We start from the raw sequence: 16460 nt of genomic DNA on the forward strand, positions 1-16460 counted from the left end.
TTGGATTAGGATTAAGTGTTACTTATGGTATGGTAGCTCCAAGAACTACATTATGGAAAAGTAAATTACACTGACACCTTTAGTAAAATTACACAAATTATCATTCACTTTTTTACACATATACAAACCACCCATCACTTTTCTACTTTCGTTACACTGACCACCCATGCATGAGAAATAAGTGTAATTTTTTGAACAAAAAATGTGATAAATGCAATTAAGTTAGACAAAACATGATATATTGTGGAGACAAGTCCAAATAATATATGAGTCGGTACCTCTTTATTATTTTTGGTTGATTCGTTACGATATAATATAAGAACAATTTAAACAATATCTCTTTAGAATTGTTGATGAATTTTGTAACAAAAAATAATAAAGATACATTGATTTGTATATTATTTAGATTTTTCCTCACAATATACCATGTTTTGTTTAACTTAATGAATTTATCACATTTTTTGTTTAAAAGATTACAGTTATTTCTCATGCATGGGTAGTGTAATGAAAGTATAAAAACTATAAGAGGTTTATGTATGTGTAAAAAAGTGAGGGGTAATTTGTATAATTTCACTAAAATCCAGAGGTATAATTGTAATTAACTCTTATGAAAATTACATGGTTTTCCTGACAGGATATACTGAACTGATTTATGATTACAACAATATCATATTGACATTAAATTGCAACAACTTTTAGACACATTTTTTTTTGGATATATTTCTTGGAATATATAAAAGATAAAGTGAGAGATAAAAATTGTGTTTGATAAGTCATATAAGGAAATTATAAGTCAAGACTTATTCCACATAAAACAAGAACTTGACCCCTTTGAGAGAGTTTTTTTATAAACCCTAGTATTATACGTTAATAATTTACGCTGCTTTCTGAACTCCTGATAAGTTCTATGATTTATTATTTTATTTTTTTTCAGTCAATTTTATCACCTTATTGGCGATCGTCCCTGACTTTTTTTAGCCTCCAACCACATAATTACCACTACAGAATTCTAGTTGCAGTTGAAATAAACAAGTATTATTGAAGCAACACCAATATATCAAGTTACTTTGATAAGGTATCCCTAGATTTTTAGAAAGACTAAAGTATCAAATGCTCAATTTTTATAAGCAATATTTGTTGTTACGAGGACAATCACCTACTTTTACAAAAATTAGTTTTTTAATTATAGGAAAGTATAAGGTGAGAAGGTAATAGTAAAAGAAATTCTTAGAAGCTATGAATACAAGTTCACGGGCCGTTGACCGTTAATGTGGGTTGTTCTAGGCCGTTTGAAACTTTGAGAAATAGTCCTAGGCCTACGCTAAGGACACTTTCTTTGTCTTGGTCTAATTGAACCCGTGTTACAGACACCAACATAAGATATATGCATACGTAATAATGACCAAGCTCTTCCTCTATCGAACACTACCAGCACCTTCCCACCGTCGCAATCTTATGGACAGTTATTACTTAACGCGCCAATTATACAATAATTTCATACAAAACTCACCCCACAATTTCATGCATATAAATACAAGTCCCATTTGTTATTTGTAGTTCAAAGCAAAACATATATAGTTTCCCTTTCAGTTCTTCTTTTAGCTTTGCATCTTATTGTTTTTATTTTGATATACAAATATTTCTTCTTTCTTTTCAAGGGGAGTGAAAGAAGCCCATTTATAATAGTTTGAAATCAGATATTCACACTTCATATATTATATCTCGCAATTTTACCAACTGAGCTGACTCTGGGATAATCGAGTATCGTTCTTCTGATATGAAGAGAGATCCTGAGTTTGAGCGTGTTCTAAGCTACTTTGATGAAGATGGGGATGGTAAGATTTCACCATATGAGCTAAGGAACATGCTTTGTAAGATGGGTGGGGAGCTTCTATTGAAAGAAGCTGAAATGGTTATTGAGGCAATGGATTCGGATGGCGATGGATTACTTTGTTTGGAGGATTTTGCGAAGTTGATGGAAGCAGGGGGAGAGGAAGAGAAGTTGATGGATTTGAGAGAAGCTTTTGAGATTTATGATAAGGAAAAGTGTGGGTTCATAACACCAAAGAGCTTGAAGAGGATGTTGAAAAAGTTGGGGGAATCTAAGTCTGTTGATGATTGCAAATTGATGATTAGTAGGTTTGATTTGAATGGGGATGGCATGCTTAGCTTTGAAGAATTCAGAATTATGATGCAGTGATTCATTGATTCATTGTGGCTCATGTATAACTTATTTGTTTATTGGTTATGAAGGGGTGGCTAGTTTTTATAGATTTGTTTGTACATTAAGTATTCCTAATTCTGTTATGATTTCTAGCTAGTAGACACAAATCACTGATTTATAAATTTGTTTTTCTTTCTTCCATTTTTGAAAGGCATATAACTATAAATTGTTTTTTCTAGCTGCATTTCAATAATAAGGATATATGGAATAGTAACTTGGCTAAAAGAAATGCATCAATTTTTAGCATATCTTCTGTATTGAGGACCACAATTGGATAATCACTTCACCTATAAAAGTTAGAATCACATCATCCTCATAGACATCAGTTGTGAGGATAACTTAATTTCATTCACGCCTCTCATGTCAAGATAGCTGAAAAACCAAGTAAAATATATAAGTCATGGCTGAGATACCATTCTAAATGTCCAATAATGTTTTCTTTAATGGATTTAAAAACTGATAGGAGAGGAAAAGATGTTAACTTTTGTTACCAAATAAATATAGTTCTGAGATACTGTCAAATTCGCCTATAATAATGAAAAACTTCAGTTTTGTTGACTTGATTAGGCTCGTGCATACTCTTCACTTCGGATTTTTCACTTAACTTTGTTTATATTTTCCTCTGTTTCCCCCACAGCAGAAAAATATTGTTAGTAAAAGTAAACTTAGCTTAGCATGTGAATATAAAAATGATAGAGAATACTAGGAAGTTAAATCCATTCCCTAATTTTGCAGTTATCTAAGATCTGAATTAATCTTAACCATACACAAGGTGATAAACTGATAATTCAAATGCATTCAACTTTTTAATAAAAAAACTAGTTTTAATCATTGATGCCATGGAAGGTTTCTTTGACCATATCCCCAGAGTAACAACAGATACTCCAATTACAAGCCACCTGGTTGGAATGCTCCTCCGGTCACCACATTGAAAATTTGCTCATACCCTCTTGGAGATTATCCTCACCTTGATTTGTGAAATGAAAAGTACCCTTTTTTTATTCTTTCTCTAATATGTTTGAGGAAATCAATTTTCATATGTGGAACTAAAGTTTCATTTTGGGTGTTTGTACTTCAATCAAGTTTTTTATATCTTTATCAAAAATAGTGTAACTAGACAAGCTTACAGTTGATGGCAGTGTCTTCTTGTTAACAGTTACATGTTGGGCAAAACTCAATAGCCAACAGCGAAGGGGTTTGATATTTGAGCTTATAGAAAGGCATAAGATAGATGTTTATAGTCGAATCCTAATAATACAAATACTACATTTCTAGTCACAAAAGTATAAGATAGAAATGTGATCAGGAGAGAGGTGAAGTGCAGTCTGTTATCAAGTACCACATCGTCCAGAAAATAAGCAAGCACCCAAGACTATATTATAAAATCAGCCTCGTGGAAATGTAAAACTCATACCTTTCTCGGCCTTTTGGCTAAGATCAAGTGTAGTATCTGTTCTTATCAGTTTAATATCTGATATGTGAGTTATTGGCTCACATGATATTAAATTAATTTTTTAAGGGGGAGAGGTCACCTCAATAGCTTGCTATTGGATTTCTCTTGTGTCGCCTGTGTCTTGCACTATAGCACTGGCCTGGCATGCCCCAACCAAATCAGTGAAATTTTTTGTTCAATTAAAATTGGGCTTCTAAACACGATTGGCCCAATTGGAAAATGAGTTATAATTTTATATTTATTCTATTTTGATTTTATTTTTCGTATGTTCATGGTTTGGCAAAATTATTAAATCCTAATAATAATACAAAATTATTAAATCATTTTGCCAAGTATAATTTTTTTTTGAAAAACACATGTTTCACTTTTTGTATTTCATGTAAATTCTCTAAAAAAATATTAATTTAAAATTGAATTTTTGAATATTTTTCTGCGTATCTCATTGAGCTGATTTGTCTTTGTCTGCACAATAAACTATGATTGTCCAAAGTTCACTTATAGCTATAGGGTTAATATGTTCCAAGGTTAAGGTCATGGTTAGAATTATCATGTTGATGGGACGAGAGGGGAATCGGAATTTTCATAATTTAATATCATGAGAAACCCATTATCTAGTTTTTGGAAGTTCTCTATCTAAATTTCTCTAGGGGTAATAGGTGAAGCAAATAAATTTGTGACAAGTCAAATAAAAGTAACACATTATCCTCATACATTTGATGTTTGAAACCTATTCTTATCACCAATTTTCTATTTTCGTCCTTCTCCTTTTGAGGGTCTTCATATTAATGGGTGTTTTCTTTTATACTATTTTGAAGAAGAAATACAAAAAAGGCTCATCATATCTATAATTTTGAAGAATTATGTTTGATTTTGAAATGAAGGTGAATATGAAGAATTCTGAAGAAAAGTTCCCAATCTCCGAATTTGGATGAGTATGGTGATTCACACTAGATGTATAAATATATAGTTTCAATTTCAAGTTGAGGAAAAGTGGTTCTAAACTTCTAATAAAAGAAAACGTAAGAGGAATAATAACAAAGAAAAAAGTATATGACTAAAGAGTGACATTGATGTCTTTTCCATGTTGGGATTCGAAGAGTGGTCCATGTTGCGATTAGACGGGTGTCCCACTTTTGTATACATCGTGACATGTGTCTTATACAATTTTAACTATACAAATTATTAAACAACATTTTTATATTCCCAAGACATTGATCTAATAGTATAATTAAATTCTCAAATAGATCAAAAGATAAAAAATTCAATTCCTAGAATCAATATTTATTAGGAGAGGCAACTGTACCCAAAAAGAATTAATTCCTTACAAATAGGGTAACATATATCATTGATTATACCAAAAAATATATTCTAGTATTGTAATCCATTACCAGAGAAGATTCATCCCCTTTAGTTTTATGTATAAAATTTATCTCCTTTTTTTAGGAGCCTTTCAATATGTGTTTGGCCTAACTTCTATCGAAGAGAAGAGAAACTAAAAATAAGCCAGGCAAAAGTGTCTCGAATTAAAGTCTGCAACTCTAAATCAGGTTGAAGATGAAGAGTACAGGTGTCTCCAAACAGATACAAACAGGGATGTAATGCAAAATGACATAGTTTTTGGCAAACTAAAAAAACACGATTTACCATAGGGATCACCTAGCTCTATGAGACAACGATGTTTACCAGAGGGACCAGCATGAAAACATTTTATAGTTCGTACACAACATACTCAAGTATTAATTGTGACCATCCATTAGCTTTTCATTGTTCACCTTAATTCTCAACCATCAGTTCTGGTATGCACATCTATGAGCACCAATTCATTGTCTTCAACGGCTCCTTATATTTAAATATTTAATACACTTTTACCCTCCTTTTGGTTGGAGAGAAGAAATTAAGAGTGGAACCAGAGATGAGAAATATCATGAATTTTTGTATTGTTTGGTTGTTTAAAAAAGGAAGAGAAAAAAATGTTTTTTTCACCCTCTCAGTTAGTCTTCCTCTATCATTTTCTCATCACATGAGTGGAGAAAGAAATTTGCTTGATCTAACTGTATTTTTACTCTTTCTTCTCAAACTCTCCCCTATAACAAAGGAAAAAAAATGATTTTTCTTATCAACTTCTCTCTTCTCTACCGTTTCACCTCTCTTTACTGACCTTTTTGAACAAATATAGATACAAAGCTAAATAATGTAGGATATACTGACAAGAAAGGTTACCATAAAAACCCTCTACATTGCAAGGTTAACAAGAGATGGGATGGACAAAGATGAGATGCACTAGCGAAGGTGAATTCCATTGCACACCCCCATCCCATGTACCAGTGAATTGACAAAAAAAGTTGACAACCAATTTTCAAAGAGTAAGTTATAACGTTTTAATGAAGGTGATTTAAAAAAACAGAAAAGGAATGCAACTTGACAGCCACCAAGGGTGTGAAAACTAATTGTGCATTTTTTGGTCAAAGACTAAATATAATATGCTGATATGCATGCCAAACAAAACATTATGCTCCTGAAATATTCAAATATGGCAGCAGTAATATATTAGGTTTCAGATTCTATGTTACATAAAAGTAAACTAACTATACTCTTACATCACATGTTTAATGAACAGACTATTCCTCCTTTCATGCTATGCTCAACTATTTGCTTCTTTAAGACGTGAAATAAGCTCATCCTGCAGATATTATTCACTAGTTAGTAAAAACAAAACACCAGAATAATATAAATAAAAAATACAAATGCAAGTACCCTAACAATAATCCTTCATGGATTATAACCAATTAACCATTGTATACCGGTTAACGTTCATGTCAACTTTTAGGGGGAAAATTATAAAACCATGAGACTTGCCTTCCTTCCCTTGGTCGGAAGACCTTGAGCTTTCAAAAGTGCACGGAGCCTCTCTACAGTCAAGTTCTGGAAGTCCCTATGAGATGTTTGACTGCTTGATCCGTCTGAATGTTTAAAAGCCATACATAACAAGACAGAGTAAAATAAGTCATACTGAGATATGGTAGAATGCTTGAGGCGAAATAAGACATTTTACAAAGGTTGTAGGTACCCCCTAAGAGTCAGCTCAGTCGGTAGAGCCGTGAGACGTTAAGCATGAACACCTGGGTTCAAACCCAGATAGTTGTGCTCTGTCCCATCCCCTTATAAAGAAAAAAAGAAGAAAAAAAACATCGCCTATTAAAGTAGAAAGGCTGTAGATAAATTAGGCCTTGTTACCACAACTTGATCACATAAGCTCAACTTAAATCCTTACCTATCACAAACACCTGGGTTAAGCTCAAGTGACAGCTTAACTTACTTTATTTACATTATTCCTCAGTCTACTTATAAAGTCATTTTTTTATGTTGTATAGTGCATATGGAACAATGAACAAAAAACTTATGTAGCATCAATTACACGAATCATGTATCAAATCAACAAGGATAAATGTGACATTTATCATACTTTATATAAACAAGGCTGTGGAATCTGAGGTCTTCCCTATTAAATTGAATGTAAAGAAGATATACAAGACCAACTTGAATTTACAAGCAGATATACAAGACCAATCAGGCTTACTCAATGCAATAGACTAGAAAGACCATATGAACCCACCCTGTAGAGAGTTTATTTGACTATTTGCTCTCTTTGCTGGAGTTTTGCTTTCCATAACCTTTTCAGCAGGCCTGATAAATTGTTCATGAGACAGGATTTAATAACACTAAGACAACATAAAAATATAGGCATCAAACAATGGGAGACAATGCCATAAACTAATCCACTAAAGAAGCTGGCGAGTGGCAAGAGAAACATGTCTCATAAGTTTTTAACCAAAAGAGAGAACATGGCAGCAAATTTGTTGGGAATTTTGTATAAATATAATATCGCACACTAGAAATGTTACTAATCTATAAAAGGTATGAATAATACCTTTTTCTCGAACTTTCAGATGCATCCTTCTGTTTCTTCAGAGTAAGTGATCTGATTAGTATGTTCTGTTGGTTTGTCTTGATAAGTTGGCCCTCTGGATAAAAAAGAGAGTCGGAATCTCCACTGAACAACAATTCTCTACTTAAAAACAACTAAAGAGAAATGACTGTTGCAATTAGCATGTTTAACATGATTCATGTGTAGCTAGGTGGCTCAAAGTCGGAGACCGGATTAGTATACATTGTCAAGAGGGTGGCAGGAGCTTTTAACCTTATCATATGATCCCAAAGTTTCCACAAAGTACATAACAACAAAAAATCAATAATGTGATCCATTTAGAAAATGAATCTTCACTTTAGGAAAACAAGATAATAAAGGTCTGAGCATGCTTGACAAAGTTGGTGGAAAATACAGTTAAAAAAAAAAATGGTGGTCCAGTGCACAATGCTCTCACTTAGTGGAATCTGGGGAGGGTAGATGTATGCAACCTTACTCCCGCAAGCAGATAGACTATTTCCAAGATTTGAACTCATGAACTCATGGTCACTAAGGGTTTATTTGGGAGTTGGATTTTGGAGGGAAAGGGAAGGCTTGGGAGTCATCTCACAAAGTGTATTTGATGACTCCCAAGCCTTCCCTTTCCCTTCCTTCCCCTCCAAAATCCAACTTCCAAACTAACCCTAAGTTGGGAGGGTATATTACAGCAATCGTATCACAGTAACCACAATTGTGGCCACAGTTTAAAACACACTGTTTCTTATCAATGATAAGAAATGTTCTTCTAACTCTGGTGAAGTGAATGAAACTTATTGCCAAGGAGTATATCATATTAATAACTAATTGCCATAGCTTAACACAAATTTCTATAGAAGAGACTTTCTATCCCGATAAAAAATGAAAATATATAATATAACAATATTGAAGCTGTTACACTATACATTATGAATTGCAATTAAGATAAAGAATGAGAAGACCTGGAGGTGAGGTATCACCAACGGATATATAGACCCGCATTCCACCCTGCAAAATCAGAAGATCAAATTCAAAAATAACATCTATGGAATAAAATCATAAAAAATATAAAAAGATAATAAATCAAGTTTACAGCATAAGGTCCTCAAGGAGTTCAGCGTAATTAAGTTAAAAATCAGGGAATTAAGTATAATTTCCGCAAATTGTATTAATATTAACAAACTTAGGTTAAAATTCTGAAATTCAACATTACAAAAATTATATATGGAATGTTACTCCTACACTTCTAGTTGAAAAGATCGAAAACTTCAGATTTGAATCCACCGTTTTTGACGGCGGTATGCGAAATTTAACGGTGCAGTAATTAGTGAAAAAGTAGAGAGGGAATGATACCGAATTGGAAGAGACGGCGGTGGAAGGGAGAACGCCACGATTAGGAAGATTAGCCAGGAATGGAGAAGCGCTTTTCGCTGAATCCATTGAAGAAAATCAACACTCGCAATCGCACGATAGTGTTTTGGAGCCAACACTAACTTTCTCAATTCGCGCTCTATATATATGTTGAATGAACCTAAGGAATATTTGTGGACTCTTTCATTGACTATTGACTATGGATCATGAATTGGATCGTCATGTCATGTAAATTGTAAATTGTCATTTTTTCTTAGGGATAAAGATTGGGATTTAATTTGTAATTCTTTCTCAATGCATTGTAACATGATTAAAAAATATCTATAAGTTTTAACGTGAGATAAATCAGTTTATATTATAAACTCAATTTTTATTGTGTATACATAAAAAAATGTTAATGACAAATAAAATCATTTTGATAATATATAAAAATTTAACTCAAATAAAAAATTCTTCAATTGTATAATGTGATAATGGTAATAAAAATATTTAAGAATAACCCTTTTATATTATATTTTGGTATATTATAATGTAAAGCTCATATATATATATATATCGGTTTAATTGATAATGAATTAATTCTTATCTTATAAGGTTGTTAGTTCAATATTCACTCCCAACTTAAGAACGTTGTGTTGTGATATTCTATAAATATCTAAATAGGCATTTATAGAGATATGGTGAAATTTTGATTGGGTGAGTGAATGATATATAAAATGTTTAGATAAGGGGTGATATAATTAACATTCTCAAACATTTACTCACATCTTTTATAGGTTAGAGATAATTTTATAAATAATGTTATTTGTATACCTTTATTCAATATCAAAATACATACTCCTTTTGGATTATACAGAAAAAGGACAAAAGTGAGAAATAAGATGACAAAAAAAGTAAAAGAGGAAGAAAGAGTACAGAAATTACATAAGCTTGGGATAACATGTATTTGCTCCCCATTTTGGTAATAGGAAGTATTGAGATTTGCTTGAAATATATTATTATGATATTGCTTAACATTGGAATTAATGAGATATAAATATTATATATTGGACTTGCACATAGAAGTGTGTTTGAACTTGAACTTGTTATCCTAATATCTCATATTACTTATATTATATCTCATTGATTACCAACAGAAAAATGATATATTTAAAGTAGACCGTTGCTCACCAAACAACAGTAGTACCATCCCCATTGTTCTGGATTTTATTATACTACATGTGTAATCCAAAATTCCAAATTATTATCACTCCACAGAGAGAGAGAGAGAGGGAGCAAGCAAAACAGTAAGAGGACATAATCATATCACACTATTTGACTTACTTAGGATTGAGCCGCAATTTTGGCCGGTCAAGCTAAACCAAAATGCTCTGAAACATGACAACTTGCAAGTATGTAGTATTTAATTATACAGATGACAATTTCTTTACTGGCCATTCACAAAAAATATAACTGCATAGATACAATGAATGGAAGAATCTCTAGTGAGTAAAACTGATGGCAAGCAAGACAAGACTATCGATGAGTCAAAACCCACAGGCTTACAAAACATGAGAGTGAACTTCACATGGCAGTAGACTTGAATTTCAAACCACTATTGTCATATGAATAATAATGAAGAATTTTGTTCATAATGAAGAATTGTATAAACAATAACAAAGAACAACATTTGCAACTATAATAAAAAAGATGACCATCCAGTTACTGTTTGAGCAAAGTGTCAGATGTAATATCCTTACGGGTCCGTTTGCGAGTTGGTTTTTGGAGGGCAACAGAGGGGAGGGAAAGGCTTGAGAGCCTTGGAATACACTTATGAGGTACCTCTCAAGCCTTTCCTTTCCCTCCAAAATGAAACCCGCAAACAGACCCTAAGTTTCAATACAAGCAAATGACCGAACAAAGAGTATGTTTTATGATTACCAAAAAAATGAGTATGCTTTATTTGAGACTTCAGTTCAGAAAGAAAATGCATATCCCCAGATGAGTTTAGATATTCTTGCTGAAAGTAAAACTTTGAGGCAAAGGGGCATATCCAAATAGCCAGAGCTACTAGTAGAGATTTTATAATGAAGTCAGTCAAAACTGACAGAAAAAGGTGCACGAATGTAGCATCTAACAGTGCTCATGATGTGTGTCAAAAAAAGGCAAGACCAAGACCAACATACATAAATGAAGTAATTTCATTGCAAACTACTCCTACTGTATAACTCCCAAGGACAACCACGATCATTCAGTTCTCACATCATTGACTCAGACCACATAGCATAACAACTAATATCTATTTCATCCAAATCTTATTTGGTTATTGACAACATTGTAATAATCATGTAAGCCTTTTTATGAACAAAACTTGAGTAGGGTTCCTTCAGTCAGATTACGTCCAGTTTCTGCTAGACCTATGGCTTATTTACTCACTTTGATCATTATCAGCTACACAATCACAAACGATGCACAAACTAATATATAGTACTTCCCAGGTAAGGAAGCCCTTGTCTCACAACATATGAAAACCGGCAATTATGAAAATTGCAGATATGTAAATACACCACATTAGGATTTAAGTTAGCTATGAGTTAGAAAGTACTATTTTTAAAAATATACTGTGTGAGACACAGGATGAATAGTTTTGGTTGTAATCACAGAGGGCAATAAACTTTCCTTTTTCAGCATTGAGGAGGGGAATTGGGGATTGGGAGGAGAGTCTAATTACACAAATTCCCATTCATTTAACATTAAGACCTGTAAAGTAACACCTATTCAAGTACAATATAAACATAACATATGAAACTTCTCTCAACGGATCCTCGCAAAGTGAGTTCACCTGTTATAAGCAATCCATATCCTATGTACCTTTTCTCCTTGTCTGATTCAATACATCAGGGGTTCCTTCGAATAAGTTTGATAAATAGGTTTCTAAATCATCTGGTGTATACTTTATGTATCTCCCCACATGCCTCCCATCTAGTTGGCTACTAAACCTCCCATAAAACGAGCGGTATGCAGGAATCACCTTCTCTGATATAGATATCCGTAGCTCTTCCCGAAGCTGCTCATCTGGTACCTTCCAAGCTGTCTGAATCCTATATATTTCTTCAAAACATGCGTTGAAATTCTTGAACTTCTCCTTCAAGGCCATCTTTGATGCACTACTAGAGTGCCCTCCAGTCCCGTCATCCTTCAAACAAGACAAGGCCTTGCTCCAAGAGGCTCTGAGATAGCCTGTAGCATACTGGCGTATCTGACCACCCCGCTTGCGCATCCAATCATCTCCCAATATCTTTCCAAGATCTGAGTCTTTCACTTTTCGCACAAGGTAATGGAGATTGTTCATCAAAAACACATGCTGCATTGCGTTGTCTTCATAGAGTCTTGATTTTTCACCAAGATTAGATTCAAGCTGTGACATCAGTAACAGCACCCGACGTCCTAAGGGAGACATGGACTCAAACTGAGAACCATCACCGCCAAAATCATTCTGAAAACGATAAAGATCCTCATCTCTAATTTCTAAGAGCAAGTCCAAATGTTCCCCATAATCAACAAGCAACTTCAGGTAATTCATCACATAACGAGATAACGGATGAACATCCCCAGTTATGACTGGCCTTTTGGAAGTCTCGTTTCTAATACAATTCTCAAACTCAGCAAACGTCCCTTTTGCAGCCTCACCAAGTCCACGCAGCACTCCTCTAACCTCTCCAATCACAAACTCATCCGAAACCAAAGCCTCCAAATCAGGCAAGGCATCCCTCAAAACCTCATACATGTCCAATATCCTAAACAACTTCTCCGGCGACCTTTTACAAATCGAAACAGCTTCAGCGAAATTCAACAACTGCAGCACACAGCCTTTAGAAGTCTCATTAAAACAAATCTCTTTCATCTCATAATTCTCATCCAATTCACCAAACACACTATCACACAATCTCCTCTCACCACACAACAACACCCCAACAGCAACCTTAACAGCTTGAACCCAATTCTTCATCTTCTCGTCCAAACTTTTCCACTCAATTCTCTGAACCTCTTCAATACTCAATCTCTCAACACCAAGAATTACCAAACACTCATCCAATGCGTCGCGACGAACACTACTATAAACCTGAAGGCACTCTCTTTCATAGCCAGACCTAACCATTCGATCCACAATCTCTCTCAGCTCAAAAACCGCATCAGGATTCACCAAATCGACAGCCACATCATCGCCAAAACTGGTTCCACGCGAGTGAAACCGATCATAGCCGCGATCACTGCCAGTATCGCCGAAGCTATCCAAATTCTCGTCGATGTGCGAAGCAAAAGAGAGTGAAATCCTCTTCGCCGAACTGTGGATACTTTCAGAGTTGAGAGGAACAGTGTTCTGAATCAAAGCGTGACGCAACTCATCCTCAAGCCTCGACATCGCGATCTGGATCGCGTTCTCAGCACGCTCCACCATGACATGGACACTTCTGCCGTCATCGAACGATGGCGGATCGATCGAGAAATGCTCCATGAAGTTGATGATTTCATCGACGGCGGAGAAGTAATCAACGGCGACGTTTTGCGAATCGAGAGATGCGAAGTGGCGAGAAGGTTCAGATGAGAGAGAAGCGTCCAAGCTGAGAATAACTTTCTCGGCGGCTTGGAATCGTTGAAGTTCATCTTCGTCGTTGTTATTGGAATCTTCGCCTCTGATTAGGTCGGAGATTCCAGAGAGACGGTTATCGAAGGATTTGAAGATTAAGAGCATGTCATCACGAACCTCTTTTGGAGTGTTGAGACTTTGCACGATTTGCTGAGCTGTCGCAAGGACACGGTCCTCTGCTCCTCCTCCTCCGCCGCCGCCGCCGGTGAGACTAGTGGTGGTGGTCATAACTTACTCCACTGAGTTTGATTAAGGTTTCTGATCGGGTGGAGAGAGTAAAGGGTAGGGTTTGGGTTTAAGGAGTAAGGAGTAGGAAAATGGGTGGCTTGGCTAAAGAAGGGAAAGGGAATGGGAAAGGAAGATATTACGGGAAGCGTTATTCTCGGAGATATGTCATTTTGTTGGGTTTTTTATTTTGTTTTTTTTTTAAGTGTTTCTTTTCTGTTATTATTATTCTGTTCATATAATATCTATACTATATATAAAGGCAAAACTTGAAATAACTTCTTTCATGGTGTAATTTTCATTTTCTATATTGTCCTTAATATTATTTAATTTTTACAAAAAAACTATAAAATCCTAAGCAACTACCACCAATACATTAATCAACCACATATCTCACATTGAATTAAACATTATCATAAACACACAAAAAGTATAACATATATAAATTGAATATGTAGTATCACACAATATTCGCCGGCAGGCACTTCGTGCTTGTACACACTAGTATTTAATAAATAAAATAGCAAAAATAAGAGTGAATGTTCTATAAAAAAAATATAACATTGTATTATTTTTTATTAATAAAAAGTATAAAGGGTAAATTTGATTGTAAAAGGTTGAATGAATCCTTAAAACCCAATTCATCTAAACTTATTTTCATAACAATGGAAATAAAGAATGAATTATTATTTACTTATCAACCATACATTAAAATATTAAAATTTTAAATTACAAATTTTTTTAAGAATTTAATATATATTATATATATATATATATATATATATATATATATATAATAAATTGTTTCTATCAGGTTATTAAGACAAGACCGAATAGTCTGATCATAACTCAATGTAAGAAGCAACTTAGTCTCACCCAGTTAGTCGGATATTTCATTTGTTTGAGTCTCAGTTTAAATAGAAAATAATATAGGATTAAAAATAAAAATCATAAAACTATCAATTAATATTTTCATATTATTTATTAGAATTTAATTGGTTAGGAATATGAAGAGCGTATTTCTTTTGTTTTTTTTGGACATGAGATATTTGTTGGAGTGATTTGGGCTTGGTGAGGAACGTGGGTGTTCCGTTTTTTTGTTTTTGTTTTCTTCCACTTGAGACAGGGAGACCCTCCTAATCACGCCGTGGACTTTCAACCTTGTCGTCTGGTTTTTATTTAAAAAGTACCTCTAAAACAATTATCTTATTCAAAACTGATTCAGATTACTTCCAGAAATATAACTACATGAAGAAAATGATTCTATTTTAGTTACACCACCTGAACTATGACAACTAGCTATCATCCAGCAGAAGAAACATGATCAAACCCACACCATTGTCAATTAAAACAATAATTAATATAATATAAATTGAACTTACTTTATTTTCTTATTTAATATCCTTAAAACTTGTTTACATTTTTAAAAAAGAAAACATACCACTTTTTTATTTGAGAAAGAGTTTGAATTAAAGCATGCCATTAGCTCGTTGAATCATTCCAAATTTAGAAACTTCTATATCATATGTGAAGACTGAAGTTTGAAATTACAATGATTTGACCACCTGCATAATTTTAATGTATTCTTAGAAGCTTCTATTGCTTATGCACCATTAAAATAAGTGAAAATCCGTTAAATCTTCCCCAAAAAAAATTAAGATAGATAATATCATAATGATGAAAAGGAAGGTTATTCGATATATGTTAATAATAGAGAACAAATTCACTTATTCAAAGAATAAAAATTTTAAACTTATTTTTCATCTTAACTATTAATTCGAGGGAAATCCAATGATTTCAATTAGTGAGTAAATTTAAACCATTAGATGTTCATATAATTGATGGTTAGGATGTGAAGTACTCTTGGAGTAAGTGTATCATCACTCTTAATAATATAGAATAAGAATCATATAATAAATATCGTTAGTTGGGGGAAGAATCATCACTCTCATGACAGATTCTTTCTTAGCTTCTCTAGATGTATTGGTATAGCAGACAACTTGAAGGCAGAACTCACTCTCTTCGTTAGTTGGGGGAAGAATCTGCACGAATCGGATTTTTTGAGGAAACTATCGAGAGCGAATTGGATTTGGTTAGACAATGTGTGGTTGGTAAACAAGGATCGGTTTTTAGCAAGGTACGGAATGTATCATCAAATATTCAATATGATTCTACGAGATCTAGTTTCATTCAAGTAACGTGGTTTACATATGTCATGGAGTAAAATGCTATAAAAATATTATTTGCATGACTGACATCAACGAGTCTTTATGTCTAATCCTTCATAATTTCCCGACTACCCATGCCTATTCATCCATAATATGTCATATCTGTGACCTATTGTTAATGTTGTAAAACTCGAGCCAAATGTCAAACCAGAAGAGGTCCCGTATTAAGTTTAACCAATTTAAGCGGTTAAACTGTCCGATCGGACCAAATGATTTCATATGAAATTTATCTTTTTATTTATTTATAACTATATATAAATACAAAATTTTATATAATTAACGATTAAGTATAATTATATTGAAATAACATTTTTCATTTTTTTATACCATATTAAAACAAAACAGTAAAATTATGTTTATATTTTTATATTTTAAATGAACCGTCCGGTTCA

General features: G+C 33.5%; 3 protein-coding genes across 3 annotated transcripts; 1 reads left to right on the forward strand and 2 right to left on the reverse strand.

The window, feature by feature from the left end:
- LOC109357970 (calcium-binding protein CML38-like) lies at window positions 1417-2328 on the forward strand. Its single transcript, XM_019602038.1, has one exon. It carries the CDS (start codon window positions 1778-1780, stop codon window positions 2198-2200), a length of 423 nt encoding a protein of 140 aa, XP_019457583.1. The 5' UTR covers window positions 1417-1777; the 3' UTR covers window positions 2201-2328.
- On the reverse strand, window positions 6172-9161 carry LOC109357976. The gene is made up of 6 exons (XM_019602050.1): window positions 8971-9161; window positions 8580-8625; window positions 7606-7699; window positions 7291-7361; window positions 6534-6637; window positions 6172-6357 (listed from the first exon to the last, which is right to left on the reverse strand). Exons 1-6 carry the CDS (start codon window positions 9055-9057, stop codon window positions 6319-6321), a joined length of 441 nt encoding a protein of 146 aa, XP_019457595.1. The 5' UTR covers window positions 9058-9161; the 3' UTR covers window positions 6172-6318.
- On the reverse strand, window positions 11633-13994 carry LOC109357984 (exocyst complex component EXO70B1-like). Its single transcript, XM_019602054.1, has one exon. It carries the CDS (start codon window positions 13841-13843, stop codon window positions 11831-11833), a length of 2013 nt encoding a protein of 670 aa, XP_019457599.1. The 5' UTR covers window positions 13844-13994; the 3' UTR covers window positions 11633-11830.

This window comes from Lupinus angustifolius, chromosome LG01 (assembly GCF_001865875.1).
Source record: "Lupinus angustifolius cultivar Tanjil chromosome LG01, LupAngTanjil_v1.0, whole genome shotgun sequence".
Classification (NCBI taxonomy): Eukaryota; Viridiplantae; Streptophyta; class Magnoliopsida; order Fabales; family Fabaceae; genus Lupinus; species Lupinus angustifolius.

What these genes read in the sequence shown, in the direction of transcription:
- LOC109357984 (XM_019602054.1), bottom strand. Translation starts at nt 13,843, where the DNA reads ATGACCACCACCACTAGTCTCACCGGCGGCGGCGGCGGAGGAGGAGGA.
- LOC109357976 (XM_019602050.1), bottom strand. Translation starts at nt 9,057, where the DNA reads ATGGATTCAGCGAAAAGCGCTTCTCCATTCCTGGCTAATCTTCCTAAT. An exon ending in TGGTGATACCTCACCTCCAG is followed by an intron (nt 7,700 to 8,579) that starts GTCTTCTCATTC and finishes TTTTTTATCCAG; the next exon opens with AGGGCCAACTTATCAAGACA. An exon ending in TCAAATAAACTCTCTACAGG is followed by an intron (nt 6,638 to 7,290) that starts GTGGGTTCATAT and finishes TTAAACATTCAG; the next exon opens with ACGGATCAAGCAGTCAAACA.
- LOC109357970 (XM_019602038.1), top strand. Translation starts at nt 1,778, where the DNA reads ATGAAGAGAGATCCTGAGTTTGAGCGTGTTCTAAGCTACTTTGATGAA.